General features: G+C 37.5%; 2 protein-coding genes across 6 annotated transcripts; one reads left to right on the plus strand and one right to left on the minus strand.

Annotated features, from left to right (window-relative positions):
* Positions 1-29: 29 nt before the first annotated feature.
* zgc:103759 (U8 snoRNA-decapping enzyme) lies at positions 30-4,119 on the minus strand. Of its 2 annotated transcripts, none has more exons than XM_067591403.1 (5): positions 4,006-4,119; positions 3,686-3,817; positions 3,438-3,478; positions 665-902; positions 30-530 (listed from the first exon to the last, which is right to left on the minus strand). In XM_067591403.1, exons 2-5 carry the CDS (start codon positions 3,815-3,817, stop codon positions 285-287), a joined length of 657 nt encoding a protein of 218 aa, XP_067447504.1. In that variant the 5' UTR covers positions 4,006-4,119; the 3' UTR covers positions 30-284. The 2 variants fall into 2 exon arrangements, with proteins under 2 accessions (XP_067447504.1, XP_067447505.1); XM_067591404.1 differs by lacking the exon at positions 4,006-4,119 and adding an exon at positions 3,899-3,998.
* Positions 4,120-5,666: 1,547 nt separating this feature from the next.
* On the plus strand, positions 5,667-25,503 carry LOC137184075 (glutathione synthetase-like). Of its 4 annotated transcripts, none has more exons than XM_067591406.1 (13): positions 5,667-5,824; positions 9,571-9,712; positions 10,891-11,036; positions 12,360-12,435; positions 12,831-12,970; positions 13,458-13,574; positions 14,015-14,095; positions 14,489-14,566; positions 14,687-14,756; positions 15,486-15,680; positions 18,529-18,610; positions 19,685-19,874; positions 21,899-25,503. In XM_067591406.1, exons 2-13 carry the CDS (start codon positions 9,581-9,583, stop codon positions 22,020-22,022), a joined length of 1,431 nt encoding a protein of 476 aa, XP_067447507.1. In that variant the 5' UTR covers positions 5,667-5,824; positions 9,571-9,580; the 3' UTR covers positions 22,023-25,503. The 4 variants fall into 4 exon arrangements, with proteins under 4 accessions (XP_067447507.1, XP_067447509.1, XP_067447510.1 ...); XM_067591408.1 differs by lacking the exon at positions 21,899-25,503 and adding an exon at positions 20,320-21,863; XM_067591409.1 differs by lacking the exon at positions 21,899-25,503 and adding an exon at positions 19,968-20,073.
* Positions 25,504-27,433: the final 1,930 nt, after the last annotated feature.

The following is a 27,433-nucleotide window of genomic DNA, read 5'->3' on the forward strand; positions in this document are numbered from 1 at the left end:
AGTAAAATGACAAACATATCATGCTTGAATGTGATTGACAGTGTGAATGATTTTATTTCCATTAATAGTAAAGCAGTTGATGATGTTTTCCCCAAACTGTTTGATGCAGAGTAGTTATTTATGAGTCACCAGCTCAGAATCAGTGCAACAAACTGTGTGTGCGTGTGTGTAGGATTAAATGTGTGAGTGAAGGATTGTGTTGAACAAGTTACGTTGCTGATGGGCAATAAACTGCATCTCTGTGCGTGCTTGAGAGGTTGTGCTTGTGCACGTGCAGGTGTGTTTCAAAACCGTTTCCTTTTCGCCTCTGTCAGCGCGAGGGCTGCTTGCAGGTCCTCTGTGGTGTGCATATTTGTCTTCAGAGAGTGTGTGAGAGCTTTGTGCAGTTCCTTGGGGGTGACCAGGTTGAAGCGCAGCAGAGCGTCGACCAGCTGTGAGCGAGCGTTGCCGATGAATGAGTGTGACAGGAAAGACGAGAGGCCTCCCCCACCTTTTGTGATGTAGAGTGGGACTCTGACCATTCCCAGAACCTGAAGAGACAGAAAAAGAGAGACAGGTGATGAGGAACAGAGCATGAGATCAGGTAAATGTCTGCAATCAAACACACACACACACACACACACACACACACACACACACACACACACACACACATACATACTACCTCCTGTCCATGATCTGTTGCTGTGGATGCAGCCGCGCTCTCCACCTCCCTAATCTGCTCCTCCTCCATCTTCTTCACGTAGAAGTGAGTGATAAGACGGGAGGAGGAAGGGGAGGATGCAGGGGCATGGCAAGAGTCCACATGATCTTCTACCGATATAGGAAGAGCCACGCCCAGCTCCTCCAGTAATTCCCTGCCAAGCCCTTCCTCCAGGGTCTCCTCCGATAGGTTAACGAGCCTGAGGTGTGGGAGGTGGGGTCAAAGTTCAAAATCAGATAAACAATGTCAGCTGTATTGCTCTCCTGTGACTCCTCAGAGCAAGAGTAAATAAATCAAGCTGATTGAAAAGCTCATTGGATTTCAAAGGCTAACAGTTCTTTGCTGAGGTGGCCCCGGGCTGCTTCTGCCTCAAGTCACAAGAAAGTCACAAGTCCACTGGATCTTCAGTCTCAAGTTAGAGACACGTGAAAATGTTCTGAGATAGCTCACAATAACCAAACTATCAGATCAAGTTTTACTCAGGAGTATCTGTTAGAAATGCATTAGTGAAAATACAATTTAACGGACAGGTTCGCAATTTTTCAAGTCTGTCTTAAAACAACAGTCAGGCCCCCAAATGAACATTGAAATGGATTTTCTTGCTGTAATCATTTCTCCTGTTCATACTGAGCATTAGAAAATCCCTTCATAGTGCACTTACAATGTAAGTGATGGGGGACAAAATCCACTAGCCTCATTCTGTGCAAAAATGTATTTAAAAATTTATCTGAAGCTAATATGAAGCTTCAGCTGTCCAAACGATTGAAATCAAGTAGATATCTTTCAACATTACAGTCTTTTTAGTGCCAAAGTCCCTCTTTTTGTTACTATACTTTCACTGCAGTTCAACAGGGAAACACTGTCTGAGGAAACACAAAGAGGAAATTTGATGCTAAAAAGACTGTAAATGTGGCAGATATCCACTTTATATGACTAACTCAGCTTGCTGAAGCCATGAACAGGAGGAATTGTTACAGTGAGGAAAACCTCTTTGAATGTTCATATGAGCACCTGACAGTTGAACCTATCTGTTAATCCAAGAGTTGAGCCCATGTCATATGACTGAGGGGATGGACAAAATAGCAGAAACACCTTACAAATGTAGGCTTTTATTGTCTACTGCTTAACCTTTCTCTTTTTTATCTGGTTAGAATTTTTCATTTTTTAGGCAATGTTTTCAATATTGGTGAGCAAATGTGCTGTTAAACATCATTTAGTGAGTGCTGCAGTGTCCCAATTCCACACAACATGCTAATTCAGTGCCAACATATACTGAAACAAATTCTATGGTTAGTATGCTAGCTACTCTGTGAGGCACAGCTTTGAGCTAAATGCTACTGTCAGCATGCTGACCTGCTCACAATGACACTGCTAACCTGCTAACATGCTGATGTTCAGCAGGTGCTAGCAGCAGGTTACCATGTTTGTTCACTGTCTTAATTTAGCATGTTAGCATGCTAGCATTAGCTAATTACTACTCTTTGGTCATAAACCAAACCAAAGTTATAATTCATTCTGCGGGGAAGATAAATGTCTGTACAACTTTTCATGGAAATCCACTTAGGTGTCAAGATATTTCACTTAAAGTCACAAAATTTCATGGCAATCAATCCATTGAAATTTCAGTCTGGACATGGCGAGCTGAACAACAGATAGATTGACAATACTACATCACGAACATGGCTAAAAAATCAGTAACCATACTAAAATGATTTTTAGTGTATTGTTGATGAACAATATACTTTTGTTTATTTTTTATTCAGAAAACAAAATAAAGTTATTGTATGTTAAACATTTTGTTCAAGTTCAATTGACAGTAGGATTCTAAAGTTGCAGTTTGACTGACATGCATTGGAGCACATATGGTATGATTTCCTGTTAGTGTAAAATTGTTATGTATGTAGATTTTTGTATACTAACTGCAAAGACAATTAGTATATGGTACATATTGTATTAATCTGTAGTATGGAAGTGGGACACACTGCTGGTTCTGACCACTGTTTTCTAATGCAGTTTGCCTTTGATTTGCATAAGTCATCAGGATTTTTCAGACTTCTTGCCTTGTTACATAATTTTGCTGTGGTGGCAAATGATGCCTTATGTCGGCCTTGCACCAAACAACTTTTCAAACGACTGTCGCAGACAAATTTCCATTGTTGGAATAAAATCATGAGAGTTTTGCTACAGTTAGAAATTCTGGCAGCGACTACTGTAAATCACAGATACAAAGGCACAAGTGACTCCACTATTTTCTAATGCAGTCCTCCTTTGTTTTGCATATGTCATCATGCCTGTTTAGATTTTTCTTCTTGCCTTGTTACATAATTTTGCTGTGTTGGCAAATGATGCCTTAGAAATTCTGGCAGCAAATACTATAAACCCCAGATACAAAGGCACAAGTGACTCATGTTAAGTTGAATACTAATTAAGCAGTACTGTATGTGTCTAACAATTACAGTTTATTTGAAACAGGTTTTTAAAAGCAAGATAAGACACCTTGCACAGTCTACTGTATCATGCATATTTTATTTTTCACAGTTCATCCTTGTGGTATGAGTATTTTAGTGACAGGCTGTGAATGTTTGCTCTGTGCCGGAAAGGTTTATATCTTTTGACAGGGCTCATCTGTAAAAAAACAATAACAAAAAACAAAAAGAGGAGACATACAAATCTGGTCTACATGTACCTGTGCACATGAAAAGATAAAACAAAAGCAGCACCAGGAAAGACTCACCCGCCAGGGAAACCCAGCAGACCATCAAAGCGCATCTGCATCTGTGGGAAGTGACAGAGGCTGTTATACACTGACACATTGATGCATCCACACACACACACACACACACACACACACACACACACACACACACACACACACTTACACATTTTTTATGCAGACATGAAGATACATTGAAAGAAACCGTCTAAATTATTTCCATCCATACACCACTCCTACAAGACACCTAAACACATGCTTTTCCTCACCAGTATGATATGTTTAATGGGGATTTTTCCAAACAGCCGAGTTTTCGTGTCAGAGTAGAGCATCACGTGGCATGCATGCCTGCAGTCTGAACATACCAATGCCTCCGCCCTCGACAGCTGTCCACTCGCCATCTACAAGTATACAAACAAACACAGTGCAGTATTACACAGTCATAGTTCAGTGCTTTCTGATCTATCTGGATGGCCGCCCACTTGTCATTTGCTGCCAATGTGACATCATCCAAATACACATGCTCTCTCTGTTTATCCCTCCTGTCTCCCTCGCTCATATGCTGAGTCAATGAATTCTTTTCACAGACCTGACTGAAACCAACTGATTAACTTGACGGCCTGTGGGCTTGCATGCAAGAAAGCTCATGGAGGGCTACAGTCTACAGCATGTAAAACCAGGAAGTTTAAAGGAAGATCTTTGTGACACTTTACCTCCCTCTGCTGGTGTGGAGTAGGGTGACAACTGGGAGAGTCCCTGTCCCTACCCTCTGCCAGTTTTCATTGGCATTTTTTATGAAGCATATTGTAAATATCTTTTACAATAATTATTAAAAAACATATATCATACTGCATATTATCTGTTTTAGTGTATTTTTATGTTGTTGGAATATTTTTATTCTTTTCTCTTTCTTTTATTTCTTATTCTAATGTTGACTACAGTAATAAGTTTACATTATCTAAATATCTAACATATCTAACCCTGACATACTATTCAAAAACAAATCAATATTTTCCAAAATAGGTAAAACAAAAAAAAAAGTGGACAACAATCATTTAATCCAGAAGGTCTTCTAATGAGTTATTCTGAATATTTTTCTGTTTATAATAATCCTGTCATTTCAAAAGAAGCTGCTATGCCTTTCCTAAAGGTGTGATGATATTATACAAGGGTAGCACTGAACCACGTCTTTCAATGACAACATATTAGAAAAAAAAAGTTTTTTATCCAAGCCATTGGATCTGTCTTTCAGAGACACATTGTCATCATGCCATATATAGTCCATTATTGGGGAGGGTTTGTCTCATATGTTCAGTGGAAAAGTTTGGATCTTGTCTTCAAAATACTTGAACAAAACAAACCTAGTGATGTACTGTATGTTTTAAACTTCTCCATAAATTCCCAAACAAACATTATTTGCCAAAAATAAGAACTAACATTGATATTAATTGCTCTTTCTGTGGACTTGATGGGGAAAAACATCTACACTTGTTTTTACTGTAATTATTGTATACTCTTTTGGCAAATACCGCCTGGGTGGGTAAATTCAGGATATATGTGATTTATTTTTTCAAAGAAAACTTCTCTCAAATCTTTATATTTGTCACAGTATAATAGGAAGTGAGATTCTGTCTCAACTTCTCCAAAGTGACAGAGTGAACACAGCCTGGCCTTCCTGGGGAGCCTGTTCTGCCTGTTTCTATGACCAGGCTGTGTCCACTCAGTCTGTACATTGTCACTGTTTTTCTCAGTTTGTGCTATCAGTCACGGTGGTCTCTGCCACCATGTACTCTCTATTTAGGGTCAAATACAATTCTAATTTACTTTGTGATTTTGTGGTTTCATTCCAATATTTGATATAATTTTCTTTTTGTTTTGAGATGATTTGGTTGGGCCAGATTGTTTTCAGTGTGTGTGGGCAGAGTTTCAGCAGCAGCTGGCTGAAGGGACTCTGATCTTTGTTCAATACATATCCGGTATAGCTATTAAACGTTAAAACAGCCACTGATACTTTTTAAGAATTTTTAGATATCTTAAATTTGGCTTTGACTAATACAATCATGTATCCTTGTAGATATCTTGAAATACAGTTTCTACTAGTAAGAATGTTATTGTGGATATCTTTGATTACCATTCAGGTAGGAGAGTGGTTCGATTAAATGCTCAAACCAAAACGACTTTCCATAGTGTTTGGTGACTGGCTGAGTAAAGCACGTGGCTTTCTCCCTAGCCAATAGCAGGTCGTGACCATGTACCTGACCAGCGACCACACAGCGGTGTGGTAAACTCTGACTGGTGAAGCTGTGGAGGACAGTCCGGCGTGGCACACATTACCTGCGGCTGTACTGATATCGCAACGGTGTCCTGTTTTTTGGAACGTCACCAAGGATATAGGTGCCCCTCATAAGGTAATATTGTTCGCAGACATACACATTGTGCATGTGAAACCTTTCAGGCGGGACACAAAACTGGAAAAACCTGTTAGCATGAACGTAGATAGCTATTTAGCTGTCACCAGCCGACGATGTGCTATGTACAGGTCTGTGGATGAAGTATGATTCATTTACAGTTGTACATGTTGTATAATGAAACATCCTATTTCTGGTGGTATATCCTAAATTCACTTTCCTAAGACGTGCAATGTCTTGTTCCGTTATCCAACTTTTACAATGAAAATTGAAACAGGAAGAGCTCGAACCGAAAACGGAGAGCTCGCTTTCAAAGTTGCTCGTGTTGACTGCAGCGGTCAATTTAAGAAGAAGCTAACTTAATAAGCAAACAAATAGCCTAAATAATGAACATAATTCATAACGTCGTTTACACACTTTGGAGATGACATTTTCTTAAAGGAAGCGGAACTAGCCCGAGGATTTTCAAAGTAAACGCACCGAGACGCACTGAGCCGCTGTAGACATGTAATGTTAAGTACCGATAAGTCCAACTTTTTTTTTTTGTTGTCTTGTTGTGTGCATGACTTTATCGAATAAACCTCTCCAACTAAACGCCATTTAAATTGTTCACCTGCCCACCAGCGTAGCTAACTGATAGCTTTAAAGGATAACCAATGCTAGCAATGCTAATTGACTTGTAGGTAAACTAGCTAAGTTAGCTGCTGTAGCTAACAAACTGCTGTTGTATACTATCGTTACTTGTTTATTATTATCAGCTGTTTTGCACATCACTTGGCTATTTGCTCATCTAAGTCTGTGGAATGTTTACATTTATGGTAGAAGTGAGTTAGCCGGACCCTCTTCAGTCATATATGTAAGGATCAGAGGTGTTTGACATGCATTTTTGATTTATTAAATTCTAGTGTGGTCTGTGTGTTCACAAATGTGTATACTACCAGCAATGTGTTTGTGCATGCAGACTACAAAGTAAAGAAATGTTCTAAATAATATAATAAATGTCATGTGTCCTATTTGACAAGTGTGGGACCTCCATTGGTAGGCTGATGCATAAACTCACTATGACTTCACCAGGATAACCTGGAAACAGCCAGGGGGAAACTAGCAGCTGGTAAGTAGAGAGCAGAGTAGGTATTAAAAATAGTAGGTTGTTTTGATTCTGGCATATTCAATTTGAAATGAAACAATACATGAAAACTATTTGACACTAAATATTAGGTATCATGACTAAAGTTTGTTTTAATTGGTTAAGTGACCTTTGTTCCACTAAAATTGGTGGACTTCTGTTACAAGTAAAACTAAAGCTGTAATTCCTAGCATGTTCCTCTGCAGATGTCACATCAAAGTCAACAGGAAAGATTAACCTCATAGTCATGGTTTCATTTCAAAGCCAGTGGCTGAAATTACAAGAGAACAAACAACAATGTGTCAATATCAATTTAGTCTTTCTCAAGCATTTTTAGCAGTCCTATTACAGTTGTCAATAGGAAAGATTAGGAAGCTAGTGTGAATAGTGAATAAACCTGGAAAAAATTAAGGCAAAATTCCCTGAAAAGGTTCCAACATATTGTCTACCACAGTAGATCCACATATGTAATGCTAAATTGTGCACCAGCAAAGGTTCAATAAGGCAACTGTAATAGGACTGCTAAAAATGCTTGAGAAAGACTAAATTGATATTGACACATTGTTGTTTGTTCTCTTGTAGTTTCAGCCACTGGCTTTGAAATGAAACCATGACTATGAGGTTAATCTTTCCTGTTGACTTTGATGTGACATCTGCAGAGGAACATGCTAGAAATTGTAGCTTTAGTTTTTACTTGTAACTAAAGTCGTCCAATTATAGTGGAACAAAGATCATTTTACCAATTAAAACAAACTTTAGTTGTGATATCTAATATTTGATGTCCAATAGTTTTCATTTATTGTTTCATTTCAAATCAAATATGCCAAAACCAAAACAACCTAAATGTGTCACTGTCTAAATGATGGCCTCTACTCTGCTGTCTATTTACCAACTGCTAGTTTCCCCCTGGCTGTTTCCAGGTTTTCCTGGTGCAGTCATAGTGAGTTTATGCATCAGCCTACCAATGGAGGTCCCACACTTGTCAAATAGGACACATGACATTTATTATATTATTTAGAACATTTCTTTACTTTGTAGTCTGCATGCACAAACACATTGCTGGTAGTATACACATTTGTGAACACACAGACCACACTAGAATTTAATAAATCAAAAATGCATGTCAAACACCTCTTATCCTTACATATATGACTGAAGAGGGTCCGGCTAACTCACTTGTACCATAAATGTAAACATTCCACAGACTTAGATGAGCAAATAGCCAGATGATGTGCAAAACGGCTGACAATAACAAACAAGTAACGTTAGCGTACAACAGTAGTTTGTTAGCAAGTTGTTACCAATTTACATTGCTAGTATTGGTTATCCTCTGAAGCTAACAGTAAGCTATGCTGGTGGGCAGGTGAACAATTTAAACAGCATTTGGTTGGAAAGGTTAACGTGATAAAGTCATGCACACAACAAGACCACAAACATATAAAGTTGGACCTACTGGTACTTAACATTAACTGTTTGCAGCGGCTCAGTGCATCTCTGTAACACATGCTGCTTTTACTTTGAAAATTAGCTTCCTCTTACATAGGTTCATCTCCAAAATGTGTAAAAGAAGTTATGAATTATGTTCATTATTTAGGCTATTTGTTTATTTATTTACTTAAGCTCTCCTCAAATTGACAGCTGCAGTCAACACGCTTCAAAACGAGCAACTTTTACTTTGAAAGCGAGCTCTCTGTGTCTGGTGCTCAACTTACTGTTTCAATTTTAAGTGTACAAGTTGGATAATGGAACAAGCAGACGCTCTGGCGTGCTGAATTGCGTTCCACGTCTTAGGACAATGAACATAGGAAATACCCCCCAAAATTTGATTTTTCATTATACAACGTGAACAACTGCAAATGCATGGACCACAGAGGTCATAGATTGGATGTTTTATAAACATCCATGAGTCTATGTACAGGGATGTGCAACATGGTATGCACCTGGTTAAAACACTGGTAGAGTTAGGTAAGTTACAAGCAACACAGTCAGAAGTAATACTTGTTCAATACAATTAAAGTCTTCATGTACTGTTTAATGACATTGTATCATCTTACAGATATGTTCATGTGTGTAATTCTGTTTAATCTTTTGTATGAATCAACTTAAGTTTTGATATTTGCATATTTTAGAGCTGCCTTCTCTGCCTTTATGTAATGTGTTTTGATGAAGTCATGTGCTAAATAAGCGCTACAGGTTTCTACACAAGAAAAACAACAACAACAGTTATTATCAGTATTTCAGTAGTAGTGCCATTAGTTGTATTTTTGTCCCTTAGTTTTTCTAAAAAGTGTGAGTGAGCAGGTTAATTGTTTCTCTTCTTTTACTGACAGATTCTGTAATAAAAAACAGAAAGGTAACCTCACATGCCAAACTCATAATACAGAGTTGGAGCCTGCTATGATTCCTAAATTGACTGATAGGGTGTTACTGCTAAACAACAACTATATTTATGTGTCTGATATTTTGTCATGCTATAGAAGGTTTATGTTACTTTAAGGAAATATATCTTCTTGTCTACTTTTTCATTGTGTTATGTCACAAGGTGTGTTCCCTTCCCCTGTGTTTTATGGGACACTTGTACCTCTTTTACCATGGTCTTTGACTGTTTTTATTATCTCAGGTGAATCAGAATGGCCCAGGGTATACCAGATGAGGCGTTGATGAATACTGCACTAATAAAACACTTAGCAGATGTGGCAAAAGATGCAGCGCTTCTGCAGGGTGTCCTAATGAGGATCCCAGAAAAGCCTAACTCATCAGAGGTGAGATTTTATTTTTTTTTTACCTTTATTTAACCAGGAGTAAAAGACTAAAAAGCTCTTTTTCAAGGGTGTCCTGGCCAAGACGGTCAGCAGCACAAATAACACTGTTGCAGACATAAAACAAACATAAAGCTAACAATTTTAAAATGAAAACAAAGAACAAATTACAGAATTATAGAATATAAAAAACATTCATCAACATTCAAATCATCTACAGCCTGCATTTTTTAGCTGACTTACACTGACCATGATTGCCTAATATTAAAGTAGTATTGCTCACCATGAAACATACTAAAGAAGTTTTCTGCATAATTCAGTACACCTTACAAGTGCTGCCTCTCTTATTGTAAAATCTGTTATGGCCTTAAGTCCTATAGGTAAAGTGAAGAATTTGTTACTTTGAAACTGCTGTGTCTCTCACATCATAGCTGGTGGGACATTAATTTCAAATTCAAGCTCTGAAGCCATTGTTGTTCGAAATCACTTAACTATATTTTGTGTTCTAGATGAGATCCCAAAATATCCAAAGATACCAAATATGTTTAGTGAAATTTAGAAAAAAGAACAGAGAAGTACCAAGCAATGTGGCTCATCCTCTAAATGTCCTGTCACATCTGAGCAAAGCTGTAAGGAACATTTACAAGACAGACACTTCTGTCTGAAGGACAAAAAGCCATCACTTAAATAGATACATGAAGCCAGCAATGTTGGGGTATCCCATGAAAAAAGGACTCATGAAAACATCATTCACCTTCCGGCTAAGAGTCAGATAGCTTATATTGGCCAGTTTGTTGTTTATGCAACAAAATTACTGCTATCACTCTGAATGCACATCTGGCTGTTAAATTGTTGAATGCAGCCATGTTTAGGCATACATACAGTATTCAATAAAAGATGTTGTTTTGCTTTGTTGGAAGCACATGAATATAAACTTGTATTTGTGATTTGAGTGAGTCAGCTACAGCAGAGGGCACGATTCCATACCAGAGTGTTGTTACGCTATTGCTGTTAAAACAGACAAAGTCATGCTAGGAATTTGTTTTGCTTTAGGGCAGGATTTGGGACAGATCTTTGTTAAGCCCCTGTCTGCAATTACAGGAAAACAAATTCTTTCTTTTATTCCTCACATGCCATATCCCGTGCTGTGTTTTTTGGAAAAAAAAAAAAATGTTTTTCAGCTGGTGACCTACGCTCCATTTACACTCTTCCCCACGCCTGTGCCGAAAGCTGTGTTCCTCCAGGCTCTAGCATTGCAAACTCACTACAACACACTGGTGGACAAGATCAGCCAGGATCCAGACTTTCTGCAAGAGGCTCTTGCTAGGTAGGATATGAGCCTATGTGAAGCTCGAACCACACTCCTATCTGTAATTACATTTTGGATATCCATAATAGCACTTCTCCAAGTCAAAATTGTATTCTCCATTAGTCAAAATGATAATTAAAGATATCCACAATAACATTCTTACTAGTAGGAATTGTATTCAAGATATCTACAACTTTGATTGTACTAGTCAAAAATAAATTTAAGATATCTAAAAATCATTAAAAAGTAACATCTAATAGCTGGACTGAATAAGTATTGCAGATATCTGTAATTCAATTCTTCCCAGTCAAAATCAACATTTTAGAGATCCACAATGACATTCTTCCTTGGAAAAATGAGGCTTTTGCCATTCATGTGTATTGGGCTTTCAATTTCAGATCCACCATTACAGTTTTGATATCTAGAATGTTTATTCTGGATATCTGCAATAAACTTCTTACTGGGAAAAAACTTCCATTTCAGATATCTACAGTCTAATTCTTACTAGTCATAATTTTAATTTCAGATATCCAAAATGAAAAACCATATATTATTATTATTATTATTATTATTATTATTATTATTATTATTATCATCATTATTATTATTATTATTATCATCATTATTATTATCATTATAACATTCATAATGTAATTCAAATAATAATAATCCAAAAATACATTTTGACTAGTAAAATGTGATTTTTGGATATGTACAACTGCAATTTTACTAGGAAAAACAATTGGGGACATCTGTATAAATATTGTGGATGTCCATAATTGTAATTCTTCCTTTCCAGAATGCAGTTTTAGATATCTGAAATTGCAGTTCATGTAGATCAATGTAGTGGGTGATGTACTGCGAGTTGGGCGGTGCTTGGTTTGGGCTAGTCCATTGTCAAAATAGCAGCCTGGTCAAAAACCTTAATATATTACGTTTAAACAGTACACTAAAATATGTTTCTGAAAACATTTGAGTTGAGAGAGAGAGAAAGGCAATGCAGTAACAGAATCCTGAATGTTCATTTTGATTAGGAAGAATTGAATTACGGATATCTGCAATACATATCCAGTCTAGCAATTAAATGTTATGACGGTTTGCCATATGAGCCCACTATATTGATGGACTCCTGTGTAGTTTGGAAATGTGCTTGTTAGGTTATCCTGTGGAGTTTCATGTAGCAGCATTGCATGGCAAGACAAGACTTCCCACAGATCATGTTAATTTTACATTATCTGACTCAATCTATCTTCATATAACGTTTATTAATAGAATTAACAAGTAACATTTTGATTTAAGTGGTTTTCAGGATTTTAACAGAGTGATGTTCTTTGTTTATAGCACCATTGCCGTTGATGATTTCACTGCGAGGTTGTTTAGGATCCACCAACAGATCCTGAAAGAAGGAAGGTGTCAGGTATGTCGGCACATATGAAAACTTGCTTCTTTTGATCTACATGTGAGTATATTACTGAGCCATGTTGATACTGACATTTTCTCTCTTTTTAAAATAAAGATTATCAGTTGGTTTGGAGCCAGAGGCTTTGTTATCTTGCCACAAACAAAAAAATAATAATTAGTTTGTACGTAAGAACAATAATAATACAAAAATAATACTAAAGCATCACCCAAAAATTAGTCATTATGTTGCAGATTTTCAACAATATTTCTGTACTTGATGTTCATAAAATACAGTTCTACTGTTAGTTCAAATGGAGGATATACAGAATAGATATATGTACATTTGATAGCATGTCTTATGGTTTAAGGTGTTAAGTTATATTAATGGGGATTCTTTGTCTATTTGCTTAGTCTATTATGTTGGGTATCAATCGGTCCGACTACATGCTGGACCAGAGAGAGGACGGGTCCTCATCACTGAAGCAGATAGAAATCAACACCTTTGCTGCTAGTTTTGGAGGTCTCTCGTCACACACGCCAGATGTACACCGGTAAGTCAGTCATAAGTATATCACTTACAGACTGTTTTATTGGTACGGTTTTGTGATGAAAATGAATAAATTTAATAGTGTACCTGAAATTCATTGACATTTTCATAACTGTCATATAAAAGTGTGTCTCTTGGTGATCAGATTTTTTTTCACTCAAAATGGGTTACCTACCAGGGCTCAACAGAAACAGTAACCCATTTTCCCCAGGCAGTCAGAATTGATCCACTGTCATCCATTTCATGCAGTTTGGTTGTCTGTTCAGACAGCTTCTTTTCCTGTATATCAAAAAAAAAACAAACAAACCATATATTATCTCTGTCACCCTCTGTGTAAAATCTTTTGCCAAAACAGATGACAGTGTGTTGTTGCTTTAATTGAGATGGAGAAAGAAACGACAGGGAGTGAAAGTAAGCGTGGCTGGCAGGCAGTAATAAACCATTTGCACTGATTTAAGATTGCCATAAATATTCTTCATCTTGCTCAACAGACACATCCTCAAGGTGGCAGGCTGGCAGGAGAAGAGCCAGTGCATCCCAGACAACAGCCCTGCAGCTGGTCAGGCCAGGGCTGTTGCCAAGGCCTGGGAGCTCTATGGATCAAAGAGGTAGGAACTAAGTACATCCATTGAATCACATCTTGTGAAACTACATGTCATTGCCTAATGGATTTTCGTACTTTACTCACTCATTGTTCAATTGACTCACTTCAACTTACAAAGAGTCTGGGGTAAAAGGCCTTGCCGGTGGAGCTGTGTATTGAAACAATGCTTCTGAAATACCAGCTGATTGATACCAGTACCATAAATTAATAGTGAATGGAAACCATTAAGTTTGTCCAGTAGATCAAGATTTGTGCTACTGGTGTTGGTAATGCTCTACTCCTTTCCATCAATAGTATCAATCATTATTGATACTATTGATGGAAAAAAGCCTCCGAACAATTGCCAGTGAGACCTGAGGACTATCAAAAGTAACCAAATATCCAGAATAATTTTTTTAAGATAGTGGTGAGCGTGTTTTACAGGAGCACTTGTTGTCATTACAGAGCAGTTGTCATGTTTTTGGTGGAAGAAAGTCAAAGGAACATCTTTGATCAGCGATTCATTGAGAATGAACTGTGGAAGAGGTAAGAAGTGATTGCTGAAGAGCTGTTTTTGAATAAGTAAGGTTTTCCCCAGTAGCCTTAATCAACATTATATTTGATATGAAACTTAAAGTAATGCAATGTTAATGGAAAACATGTCCAAACCTAACTTTAATGCCCAGTGTTTCCCTGATGCCCCCTGGCCAACTGGAATATGCTGATGTCTGTTTTTGCGGTGGGCTCTATGTGAACTGCGTCTCGATTCATATATTTAGCTTCCATTACCATATAGTGTCTCCCCCTACATTTATAACAGTGTAAAAGATTTGTTCTGTTTCTCAGGTTGAAACTGACATTCAAGATGTTGACCTGTATTGTGAATGGTGTGAAAAGTGGAGCTTTTTATATGCTGCACACATTGTCAATGTGTTTCAGGGACATTCCCACAGTAAGAAAACGGTTTGACGATGTCTATAAAAGAGGGTCCCTTGATCAGGACAAGAGGCTGTTTGTGTAAGTCTGTTTTTGTCTGTTAGATGTAAATTAATAAATTGTATAAACTTTATACATTCATACATTAAAAACTGTTCATTAGTTGTACTTACTGTGCATCGATGCTACTACTTTTTTCAGTGATGGCCAAGAGGTTGCAGTGGTGTACTACAGGAATGGCTACATGCCTGAGAACTACATTTCTGAAGAGGTCTCAACTAATTTCTTTATTCCTAGTTCTAATCGTTTTATATGCTGACTCTGTGAAGTGCAGTTAAGATGGAAAATTGTGGGGTGTTTTTTCTCATTTTATTCTGACTCTAAAAGTCCAGGTAACTGTAACTTGGTGTCCAAGCCTTAAAAGCATGTCAACACAGGTTTCTAAGTTCCTCAGTACAAACCAGTTTCCTCACATTTTTAGCAGCTTTCAAAATCCACTTTGTGGCTCTGTAGTACTCCACTTCATTCTTCTGTCAGTGTTGTCAGCTTGGGGGTCACATGCTGCCTTCACCCTGGTCAAAGACAGATATGCAATGCATCAAACACCCTAAATGCTGTGCAGACCCACTTTTGAGTTTAGAAAACTTTGTGTGTGTGACAATATGTGAAACTTGAAATATCTAGCTAACCAACTGTAATAAACTCACAGATGAGATTCCAAAGATGATGTACATGGTCACTGAAATGTGAACACCATTTTAATGTTTGTTTCGCTCACATATGAATGGATTGCTGATGTGTTAAACATAAAGTAGAAACTAATTGGAACTATCTTTATGATTCAATTGCATCTTATTGTATGACCATCCTGCATTATAATGTACTTAGACAGACCTGAATCCAGTTGTATTCAATTAGTGGCTGTTGGTTAAAATAAATAGGGTGTATCAGAATCCTTGCCAGAGGGAGAGAAACACATCTGTGTTTTTTTTATTTGTAGACTTGGGATACTCGTCTTCTGATGGAGCGCTCTCTGGCTGTGAAATGTCCAGATATCAGCACTCACCTGGCTGGAACCAAGAAGGTCCAACAGGTGCTCGCCAGACCTGGAGTTCTGGAGAAGTTCTTCCCCAACCAACCCGAAGTAGTGGAACAGATCAGAGCAACGTTCGCTGGTCTCTACTCTCTAGACATGGTGAGAGAATGATGCATATAATATTGTGGAATTGTATAAGCCACATGTGACTACATCACACATATGAAAATGGAGTCACTGACGGGAATCTAGGTCTATGTGTATATTCTGTTGGACTAAAGAAGGCAAGCATACACAGAGGGGAGCAGAAAAGTATTTTCAAAGCTGCAAGTATTTGTAGATGAAATAGAAGTAATTCATTCTTTGACAAAACTGTCTCAGCCATCTTGTAATGGCCACATTAACCTACAACAGGACTGCACCTTTTTGCACTGAAAATGATTTCTCTGTCACTACAAAGACATTGGGACTCCTGCCAAGAACATTATCATATTCTCATCCTAAAACTCTCTTTTTGGCTGGACCGGTTACAGACCAGCCCTATAACTGCAGTTGTTCATGAGTGACTGAGTGAGTGATGAAGTTACACCATTGGTTTGCCAACAGTGTATTGGAGTTTAACCATTGGCCGTTACTCTATCAAAATGAATTGGCACAAGATGATGGAAGCGGAGGACAGCAGCACAATGCAGAGTGACTGTGTCCTGCTCCGAGCTCTGACGCTCTCAGCTACGCTGTTAAATGCAGAGAAGTCAGCTGAACTTCTGTTTAAACAGACACGTACCAGCATTTCTACCATATCCACTACCAGCCGGTTTGATCGACATTCTGGCTGGCAGCGCTGTCAGCAGCTGGCAGGAGAGATGCTCTGCGGTGCGTTTGGATTTTATAACTGAACTTATACCAGAACGCAAGGTTTGTTTCTCTGATGTTCTCACATCACAAACGATTAACAACCGCACTAAAACATATATGATATGAGTGGAAAGTATTGTTCTTGCAACTGTATTTATAACCTTTCTTTTCTGACTCAAACGTTGCTTAACCATGTCATGTGATATGCTACTTCAGTACACTTAAACAACAAATATTACTGGGACCACTACAGAAAATTGCGGATGAACATTTAATATCCAGGAATTCACATTATAGACACTACAACTGACTATCCCTGTAACTAACTGGCCACAGTTTCACACATTGACCATACACGGTTAATTTCCCCTTCATCTTGTTTCTGTGATGTTTACTTGTATGTGTGTTCCAAGTTGGATTCAACGAACTCTCATAACTGCCCGAACTTTTTGTGAATTGCTCATTTCAGCCTGATCAGTGTCACCTGTTCATGAGGAGATGCGCGTTCATGAGATCTGGTCATTAGCATAATCAACGCCCCTAAAATGTCCATATAAGGCTACATGTTCCGCTTTGTTTGTGGGGCGTGTTTTGTTCACAAAAAAGTGACCAGAGTAAAAGCAAGAATTTCACACTGCAGTTTCAATTCCTGTTCCTCCGAAATGGGGACCCAAAGCAATTAGAAAATATTAAAACAGCGACATGTCATCAAAGCAGCTCTGTAGTGTGACAGAAATAAAGAGTACTTTGACATGAAGTTAGATGCTAAAAAACATCTTTCTAAAGAAAAGTGCTCGTGATGATAGGCGGTCAAGGGATGGCAGTCACAGACATATTTGAGGAGAGAATATTCTAGCCTACAGTAGGTGATGTAATATTGTCAGTTACAACAGAAGATGATATTGGACAGAGACCTGCAAAGTGAGGCAGCTATTGAAGTGACAGAAGTTTCCTAACAACTGCTGAAATGTGTAAGTTGCTGAGCCAAAATATGTCAATAAAAATAAAATCTAAACACCATCTCAGTAAATTGGCAGCCGAGATGATGATGATAATCATATATTTCATTTTAGTTGATTTTGGTGTCATATTTTAACTCCAAATTCATTCAGATTAAGGCATTATAATTTTATGTCAAACAACTGTTTATCCCCTTGTAAAGCAAGGCAGACTTGTAAAGTCTGTTCATGAACGCTACAACAGGTCCGGACTGCTTGTAAATTCCATTCGTACCGAAGTATGAGAAAATTGATGAATGCCACAAATTCTCGTAAATCACTCATACATGCCTCTGAAAGACTCAGTGAAATGAAAAATTCATTTTCCCACGTTTAATCCTGTGTCCATGTGTTAATTGTTAATTTGTTTCTTGTTATATAACAAATATATGTCAAAAAATCAGTATCAGATTATTTTTAAATCAAAATCCCTGTAAAATAGTTTCAAATGTTTGATTCATCCTGCACTTCGGTGTTTACAAAAGTTCATCCAATGAAACGTGACATTGGGTGAGTAGCTAGCCACACCGGTCAGATAAAACTGCACTTCTCCATTTGTGGGTCGAAGTGGCTAACAGACCAATATAGAGAGATGTTTGTTTAGATATCAGTGGGCAAAAACTTTTTCATTTCCAAAACAATGTGGCTGAGGTCTAATTCATTCATCTCTCCCTCGTCCTCCTCCTGATCTAACAACAGGTGAGGGAGGTATGTGTGGGTCCAACAGTCCTCTGTAGCTCCGTTTCTCCCTGTATCGCAGAAAACTCCAAGCCCCACCTACTTTTTAGCAGTCCAATCAAATGCAAGGATTCGATTTCAATCCCTCTTGTAACTGGACTCCACCTAAATATTCTGTTTCACTGGGAAAGACATCACAGTACAGAAGACGCTCTAACTTCCAGTTCACTGGGACTTAAAGAACAAATCTGTTTGTACGAGCGGTTCTTGCATGAGGCTCAGTGTGGTAATAAGAGCAGACTGCATGATGACATCACACACTGATGAGACATCAACCTAATGTCGATTGGGCCAGTTATATTGCAAAAATATTTTCACATCAACAGAAAATGTAAAAGTCAGATTGTTGCATTCTTTTAATATGTCCTGGAATGTTTTATTTACTTGTTTTATTTCTTTGTTGTTGTTGTCTTCAGGGCCCAGAGGGAGACAAAACAGTAGAAATGGCTTTGGCAGCACCAGACCAGTTTGTCCTGAAGCCTCAGCGAGAGGGAGGAGGTACAGTAATAGAAAAATATTTTGTAAATTTCCCCTTGCAGCAAATCTGCAACCACTGCAACATCATCATTTCTTAAAGCAGGAGAGTTTGGAGTGTCACTACCTCCATGGCAGTAAATGAAAGTTTTCAAGGTTGTTTGAAGGGTACACATACAGTATGCTATCAGTCCCAACAAGTTATTAGTTCTTGCCGACAGTCGGTCACAGAGCTGTCTGAGTCCAGATCAATTTTCAAATCATTCGAGACAAACCAGCGCCGTTTGTCAGATCAAGTCTCGGGTCACGTCACAAGTCCATCGGGGTAAGTCACAAGTCACGACTCCATATGTGAACTACAAGTCAAGACAAAAGTTTTTCAGGTTTCTGAATGCTGGCCATGGCGTTTGAAAAGACACAGCTCTAGTTATAGTATATTCTAACATTTTATTATTTAAAGCGTGTTTTAATAGTTTGTCCACATCTACTATGCAATTTTGTCCTGACAATATTGCAGAAAATCAGCACTGCTACAAATGGCATGTTTGAGTTTTAAGAGTGTCCCTATGTTGGATCACAAAACATAGAAGTGGAGAATGGGAATTTATGAAATTGATTTCTTACTTCCGATTGACACTCAGAGCCAATTATGTGTGTTACTTCTGAATAAAGCAGTTGTATAAATTGTGAAAACTGAATGTTTTTTTTTTTTTCCCTTTCACTCATTTGTCTCAGTGTCTTACATGGTAAAAACTCACAGAAGCCTCTATACCATTACTCCATCTAGTATTTGTTGCTCTTGGAGTTTACTATTGCAGGTCAAAACAAGTTAAATCATAAGGAATTGGAGTCTTAAACAAGTCCAACTCAAGCCTCAAGTCCTAGTTGTTTTATATTCGGACTCATGTCTGAGTCTTAAGGCCACAGATCCAGTCAGTCATACAAAAATATTCCAGCTAGTAACTTGTTGTATTTATTTCAGCAAGTTGAAGTTCTTGTGTGTAACATTTCTCTGCCTTACAAAAGCCTAAACTAGAGAAAGTTAAAGTCAGGTTCTTCAGTGTTTTTCCTAACTTCATTGTACTATTGTTTTCCTAGGTAACAACATCTATGGATCAGAGATCTGCCAGGTACTGGAGGGAGTGAAGGAGAGTACAGAGAGGACAGCCTATATTCTGATGGATAAAATCCATCCTGCCCCTGCACAGAACTACCTGCTGAGACAAGACGCTCCCCTCGAAATCACTAACTGTCTCAGTGAATTGGGTGCGTTTGGAGTGTATGTCAGGTCAGTAATCACTATTGCATTGGTATAAAATGTATTTTGTACATGGCTTTTGTGTTAGATGACACCTTTTGATAAACCTTGTTTTGCTTTCAGGACTAGTTTGTTCATTTCAGCTGAAGCTGTTGCTAAGTAATTCAGAACTGCACTGCAAGAAGATTGAGTGTAATTCCAGATTTATTAAAGGATATGTGTAGAATTATGAAGTCTATCTTGATTTTATACACACTGCCAATAAACACAGAGGGGGTCTTGGTCCCTGTAATCCTTCCTCTCTGCAGGATTAACTCCTGCACATCCCTAATCTAATGCAATGTCCCAAATATCTGATCATTTAATTTATGCAGATATTTTACTAAGGTACAGCTTTTTTGCATAATTTCCTCTTTGTGTTAGTGGGGACTATGTTCATTGATGTGCTTTGATGTAAATATACTTGTTGGTGTAGACTTTGTTCCCAGAACCAGCAGGCTAGGAAGACTGTGTTTACGATTCAGAACAATCTGTGACATTATGAGACACTCCTGAATGATTTAAAGAGAAACCAACAGTGGACATATTAACTGTAAGACATTTTATCTTTAAAGTTGCACTAATCTTTTTTTTTTTTAATTAACAATGAATCAAATTAGTAAGTGTAATGGTAAAGGAGCCAGTCGTAGTAGCATTATGACCTGACTCTGCATTTCCCCTCAGCTCTGTGGAGCTTTGTAACATTTTTAAGTTTATTGTTTTGGTTTTGCGGCTCACAACTTAACTGTTTTGGTTCAGTCTCACAGCTCTCATCATCCTTTTTTTTAACTGCAACAGGCAGCTGTTTTCAGCAAACAAGTTCTGATTTATGCTACCAGTCCAGCACTAAAATTAGATGGTTGCCAGAATCAGAACTCCAAATATGTTGCTCTGTGTCTGTGGCATAAATGTGCAATTGTTTTTTTTAACATGTTCGCGGCATCATCTTAAAAAGGTGTTAATATGTCAGTGTTGTGTGTACAGCTTGTTTTGCTTCCACCAAGAAGCCATAAAATAAATAATTACTGTTTTGAGTGAAAACTAACAACTGACCAATAATCATATTTGGGAGAAGGCATCTACAATAGTATCAGACTGGAGGGTGCACACGTTAAGCCTGCCGTATATGGGGCCAGAATAGCAACAGTTAAATTTGGCATTGAAAATAAAATTTGGCCTTGAAAACAAAAACCTGAACTGAAAAAGGAAACATTGGCATTGAAACACTGGGAAAAGTTGTATTGATACTGAAACAAGTATTGGCACTGAAAAAAAGTTCCAATCTTATTATCTTATTTTATTTTGATATTTTTTGCAGTATGATGCGTTTTTCAATGTCAGACTTCAGATTTTTCCTTCATGTCTGTTTTTTCTCAGTGATAGTTTTTTCTACACTGTCAGGTTTTTCAGTGTCACTGGTTATTCATTTTCAACTTTCTGTCACCTTTTTGGCTTAGACAGGAGGGGTTTGAGTGAGAGACTACATTACCCAGTATGCCTTGCAGTCCAACAAAGATACCCGAGGGTGATGGCAGAGATTTTGAGCCAGACTGTTGTAATTTTCGCTCTGGGACTGTTAATATGTCACTTTATTAAGATTTAATATTTTTTCAGGCGAGAAAGTAACCATGTAGATTCCCAATATGTGGTCAGTTTATCCAAGTAACTCCTGTTTGTAAATCTGAAGATTGACAGAAAAACACGTCATAATGGAAAAAAATATCAAAATAAAACAAGATAATAAAATTGTAAGATTGTAATTTGTTCAATGCCTGTGTTTTATTTTTCAGTGGAAGTTTTTTCAGTGCCAAGACAGTGTCAATGCAACTTTTTCCAATACAAGAGTTTCAATGCCAATGTTTCCTTTTTCAGTCCAGGTTTTATTTTCAATGCCAAAATTTAACTTTCACTGTTCAAGCCCCGTAACCATATTGCTTGTATTTAATTCTGTCCAGTTTCTATGAAATAGTTTAATAATAATTTACTGGTTCTAACTGTCATTTCTCTCCTTATAGGCAGGGTAAAGACATGGTGATGAATGAGTGTGTTGGTCATCTGCTAAGAACCAAGAGTTCAGAACAGGCAGATGGTGGTGTAGCAGCAGGAGTGGCTGTGCTGGACAATCCTCTCCTTGTCTGAAAATCAACACTCCTACCTGCTGGGCTTCAACAAAAAACCAAATGCACAGAACGACAACAGTGAAATCAAGATTTAATGTTTGAATCACACTAAGTAACGGTACTGGCTGCTACAGCATTCAAATCAATGATGAGCAAATTTGTTTTATACAAGAAAGGTGGGGTATAAGTGCTATCAGTGTAGGCCCACGAATTGCTCACAACCTCCATTCTCTGTGGTGAAACTGCTGCTATTTGAAGTGATGTAGTAGACTAATATCTTTTAAATTATTTCTAATGTAAAACAAAATTCAGAGGAGCAACTTCTCACTACCATTGGAATAACTGGTCCACCTTAAAGGACTAGTGTGTAGGACTTAGTGGCCTCTAGTGCAGAGGTTGTAGATTGCAACCAACTGAATACACCTCCCCCTCACCCGCCTCTTCAAAGCATGTAGGAGAAACTACGGTGGCCGCAAAACTCGCAAAAAACGTGAAAGGCCCTCTCCAGTGCCAGTGTTTAGTTTGTCCGTTCTGGGCTACTGTAGAAACATGTCAGGCTCCATGGAAGAGGACCTACTCTCTATGTAGATGTAAAGGGCTCATTCTAAAGTAACGAAAACACAGTTCTTATTTTCCGGTGATAATACACTAATTAAAACATACTTATGAATATTATATTCCATTTCTGCTAATAGATCCCCCTAAATCTTACACACAGGTCCTTTTTAAAGGTCATTCCACCTTAAGTGAGTCTAACTTCGGGGCTAACCCCTTTCACTTCAGCTGGGTGGCAAGCAACAGCATCTTTCTTGAATGTCAGCTTGGCATTTATTCACTGACAAATAGCCTAAACTGTACAAACACTGCACTGTTACATTTACAGCTATACTGCTAGCTTCATGCTCACTGTTACACACACTATCTCTCTCTCTCTCTCTCTCTCTACGGCACACTCACTACACATACAACACTGGAGCTACACTATTTGTATAACACATTTTAGATGTTCCAATGCTTAGGCCTGGCAGGGAGTCAACTTAGGCCCGGCAGGCTGCCAGGCTTGCAAAACACTGACGTAAACCCTGTCAGTGGTTCCAAAAGGGTTAATGAGGACCATGTTGTTTTTGACAATGTGATGACTCTGTTCATAATGGCACAAAATGGAGTGCTGTTCTCAAATACATACTTAAGAGCAAGATATACAGTAGCATTGTCAAAAAAACATTAACAAATGTAGTCAGTGATTAAAAAACTTAATTTAACATAATAAATGTTCAGTTCAGAGACATGTCTAAAAATATATTTTCAATAAATGTTAGGGTCTCCATTTACGTCAATGAAGAGAAGACCAGTTCTCTCTTAGATGCAAGCTGTGAGGCGTTATTATTTCTAATTTGTCCATTTTTAAAAGTATATCTTGTAATATTATAATAAAAAGCCTCACTATTAACAACTTTAGGGGCACAATCACTTGTCTTTGCTGGAGCGTTTTTAATTGGGTGCACTCTGTGTGCAGTAGGTGTTGCCTTTGCATTTGCAGCATACAAAACATTAGAAACATGGCCGTCTTGTGGGACTTCTGTGTCACCACATTTTTTTCATGTCACCACAGCAGTGAGAGCACTCTGTGTCACTGGCAGGCGTTACAGATACACTGCACATACATCATTCTGCACAGTGAAGCTCAAACATCCAACTGAAGGAACAAGAAGAAAAACATATTTTTGGGTGGGGGGGGACCATAAGTTTCATTTAGATTCTCAAGATTTACTGCAGTGCTTTCACTTTTTTCATTGGATTGGTTCTGTGTGTTTAAAAAAAATTAACTCTTTAAACATCTGGTATTTGCGGTTCATCTTTTGTTTTACAATTTTTATGACTTGCTGAGTATTGCTTGATTTTATGATTAAGACAGACAACTAATGTAAACAGTATTTTATACAGATACTGTGACATTTTGCTGTGATTTCTCAACCCTGGAATACATTAACAAAAACTGGCTAAAATGACGCCAAATACTTTTAGTAATTATCGCCAATAATTGTAATTTCCTCTTCATATTTATGAACATAATGAATCAAATAATGCATTTCCTGAACAGTTAATTGAATCAGTGCATAGAATATATCATTCTTTTCCCTCAACACTAGTGTGGTGAAGCCAGTGTGTCTGAAGAAGATATCATTAGGTTTAACAGTGCATTGAAAGAAACAGTAGTAAGGGATCTTACACCCCACTAGGACGTAATCTAAGGTTAACACTGTGATTGTAGAATACAGCAACAATCTGAAGATATGGTGAAGGACAATGAAGAACCATGTCACTCCCTACAGAAAAAAAAACTTTGCTCACCATGCTCAATCAAAGACATTAAAAATAAATTTTAAAAAATGTGTCTGTAATACTGTATTTTCTCTCTACTTGTTTAATTTAATATAGCAGATTAATTAAAACATAGACAGAAATTGTTATTTAAAGTAATAGTTTTACATTTTAGGATATGTACTTATTCATGCAGAGTTAGATGAGAGGACTGATACCACTCTCATGTCTATACACTAAATCAGATGCTACAACCAGGAGACGATTAGCTTAATTTAGCATAAAGACTGGAAAGGGGGAGAATTAGTTTTCCTGGCTGTCTAAAAGTAAAAGAATCTACCTACTAATACTCTACAGCTTTGTATAATCCATACAAGAAACAAAGGGTAAAAATGAGATATTGGCTTTAGAGGTGCTAGCAGGCAGATTTATTTAACCTTTGGACAGTCAGGCTAATGTTTTCTCCATGCATCCAGTCTTTATGGCAGGCTAAGCTAAGCATCCTCTGGCTCCAGCTTCACATTTAGCGTACATGTAGTTAGCATTTGCTTATTGGCAGTACACACAAAGTACAGCTGAGGCTTATGGGATTGTCATTAGTTTTGCAGGTATATGGTTGTAAAATAAAATATTGGACAAATAAAAATTGAGATGAAAAGTCAGGGGGTCACCAAAGTTAATAAAATTCATGCGATGGAGACCACAAATGTCTGAACAAAGTTTTATGGCAATCTATCCAGTAGTTGAGATATTTCAGTCTGGGCCAAAGTGATGGACTGACTGAAAGACTGGCATTGCTATCCATACAGTGAAAAACATGCATCAAAAGATGGCTGGACTGAGAAATACATGTTCATTTTGCCTCAGGGAAGTATGAGACCGTTGTGCTTGAATTGCAATCAAACATATCTATCTATCTATCTTAATAATATTATATATATAATATTAGTGTATGTATATGTATGTATGTATGTATGTATATTCTCAGAATTCCGCTTTCAGAGCTACTTATTAATTATTTAGTTAGTACTAAAATTAATAATAATTGAATGCAGAGGCAGTCATGTAATATGATAAGCAGATATCTGAATACACCCTTATTGTTATTTTGACTTTATTACTTACCAGTATACTACTTTGTATATTTCAGTTTTAATAAATTGTATAATAGTTGTACACTTGAATGTCTACTTGCCATTATTTTTCCTAGAATTCTGCTTTCAGAGCTAGTTATTGATTATTAAGTTATTACTAAAACCAATAATAATCGAATGCAGAGGCTATTATGTAATATGATAACAAGTAGATACATTTATATAGTCTTACATTTACAACCAGCCCTTGGAAGGCTACCATAATGCTGATGTGGCCCGGGATGAAATTGACACCCCTGCTTTAGAATAAATCATTACTCATAATTAAGTCACAATTCCACTATGACATGTGTTTCTTAAATACCTCCCAGATGATACTTGATTTTCACCAGGTAGAGAATTGTTACACTGGAGTTGAAAACATTTGATCAATATCAGCAGGATGTACTTATTATCAAGTCTGCGTTGGTTAGAATGTGTATTCCTCATCAATATCAACTCAGAATTCTTGTGTTTTGGTGGTCTCAGTGCTGTTCTTTAACATCAGCTTAATTGCCAAGAAGTATTGATACTTAGATATGATGGGGATTGAAAATAAAAATTTCCTGAATTCTGCTTTAGGGGAAATGCTCTTAAGAAGCAAGGTCAATATAGTCATAGTCATCAGTTAGATATATATCATAGATCATTGAATGGATAATTATGACATTAAAAATTATGCTCAGAGTAATAGGTTTATTTCACACGTTCATTGATGTAAAGGTCTGACTGTTGAGGACTTTTACTGTTTGACCCTGTATACAGTTCACCTATGATGTGGATATAAACAGCAGTATGTTTTGTGCCTCAAGATTTTATAGTAAAATTGTAGTCAGTACTGTATCTAGGGATGGCAATGCTGATCTGTTGGCTGGTCTGTCCCACCACTTTGGTCCAGACTGAAATATCTCAAACTTTTGGATGGATTGCCATGATAAAAAAGATGCAAACTCATAACACTTAGTGAGAGGTAGGAAGTCAGGGGCTATGTGTGTTGGACAAGTAGTTAGTTTGTCAACAGTGGTAAATTATTGATATTCCTGTTGATGATGTTAGAGAAATCAGCTTGTCCAACCTTATTTATTTCAGAATTATAAGCAGCTCAATCAGCCAAAATTAAAGCCACAAGCAGGTTTCAGGCTTCACAAAGGACAGCAAAGTCACTTCAGCTAGTTTAATCAGTTTAAAGGAGTGAAGTATGAGGTGAGTATGAAGATACTTCAGAGAACAGTAATTAATCTAAAAAGTGGTATCGCTAATCTACAGCAAATTGTTTTTATAAATATAATTAAAAACTAAGAATGATAGATCTCATTCGCTGCACACAATCATGAAGGAGCCCAGAAAAGAACTGTCCTTTCTGGAACTTAATCCAATCACCAAGCTCCTCTAAAGTCTTATCTAAAGAGAGGTTGGTGCACTGAAAATTTCTGAAGTCCAACTTAAGTTATGAACCAATATGTCCTAGACCATGCGCACATGCGTGACTAATTGCACACAGCTGCCATTTGTCCCCCCTTTATCAGATGTAAATGAAACTTGCTTTGTATGTTCAGGACATAGTGCAGTATGTCTCCACTGAGTTTAATCAGGATTCTCCTAAGAACTGGTCTATTAATCCCTTATGGGCCACATTTAAAACAAAGCATTAAGATCCATTAATTGCAGTCCCATGAACAATTATTATCGTCTAGTTAATACAGTAATTACAATGTGTCTTTTGACATGTACTGGTAAATGGTGGTATGTAATACAGAGTAATGGTATACCCATTGTTACGCCCCACCCTTAGTCAGCCCCATGGGCTAAACAACACTCTACCCAAAGTAAAACTCTTAACACCTTTTAAAGTACCAAAACCATGGGATTTATTAACATAAAAACATACAAAACAACCAAGACACTAAATAAAGACTATAAACAGTCAAAAGACAATAGAAACACTAAATAAATTCCAGGCTGAGAGGCAGCAAGA

The sequence above is a fragment of the Thunnus thynnus genome, chromosome 6 (genome assembly GCF_963924715.1).
Source record: "Thunnus thynnus chromosome 6, fThuThy2.1, whole genome shotgun sequence".
In the NCBI taxonomy this organism is placed as follows: domain Eukaryota; kingdom Metazoa; phylum Chordata; class Actinopteri; order Scombriformes; family Scombridae; genus Thunnus; species Thunnus thynnus.

What these genes read in the sequence shown, in the direction of transcription:
- LOC137184075 (XM_067591406.1), top strand. Translation starts at nt 9,581, where the DNA reads ATGGCCCAGGGTATACCAGATGAGGCGTTGATGAATACTGCACTAATA. An exon ending in AAAAGCCTAACTCATCAGAG is followed by an intron (nt 9,713 to 10,890) that starts GTGAGATTTTAT and finishes AATGTTTTTCAG; the next exon opens with CTGGTGACCTACGCTCCATT. An exon ending in CTGCAAGAGGCTCTTGCTAG is followed by an intron (nt 11,037 to 12,359) that starts GTAGGATATGAG and finishes CTTTGTTTATAG; the next exon opens with CACCATTGCCGTTGATGATT.
- zgc:103759 (XM_067591403.1), bottom strand. Translation starts at nt 3,817, where the DNA reads ATGGCGAGTGGACAGCTGTCGAGGGCGGAGGCATTGGTATGTTCAGAC. An exon ending in CCATTAAACATATCATACTG is followed by an intron (nt 3,479 to 3,685) that starts GTGAGGAAAAGC and finishes CACTTCCCACAG; the next exon opens with ATGCAGATGCGCTTTGATGG. An exon ending in CTGCTGGGTTTCCCTGGCGG is followed by an intron (nt 903 to 3,437) that starts GTGAGTCTTTCC and finishes CCCACACCTCAG; the next exon opens with GCTCGTTAACCTATCGGAGG.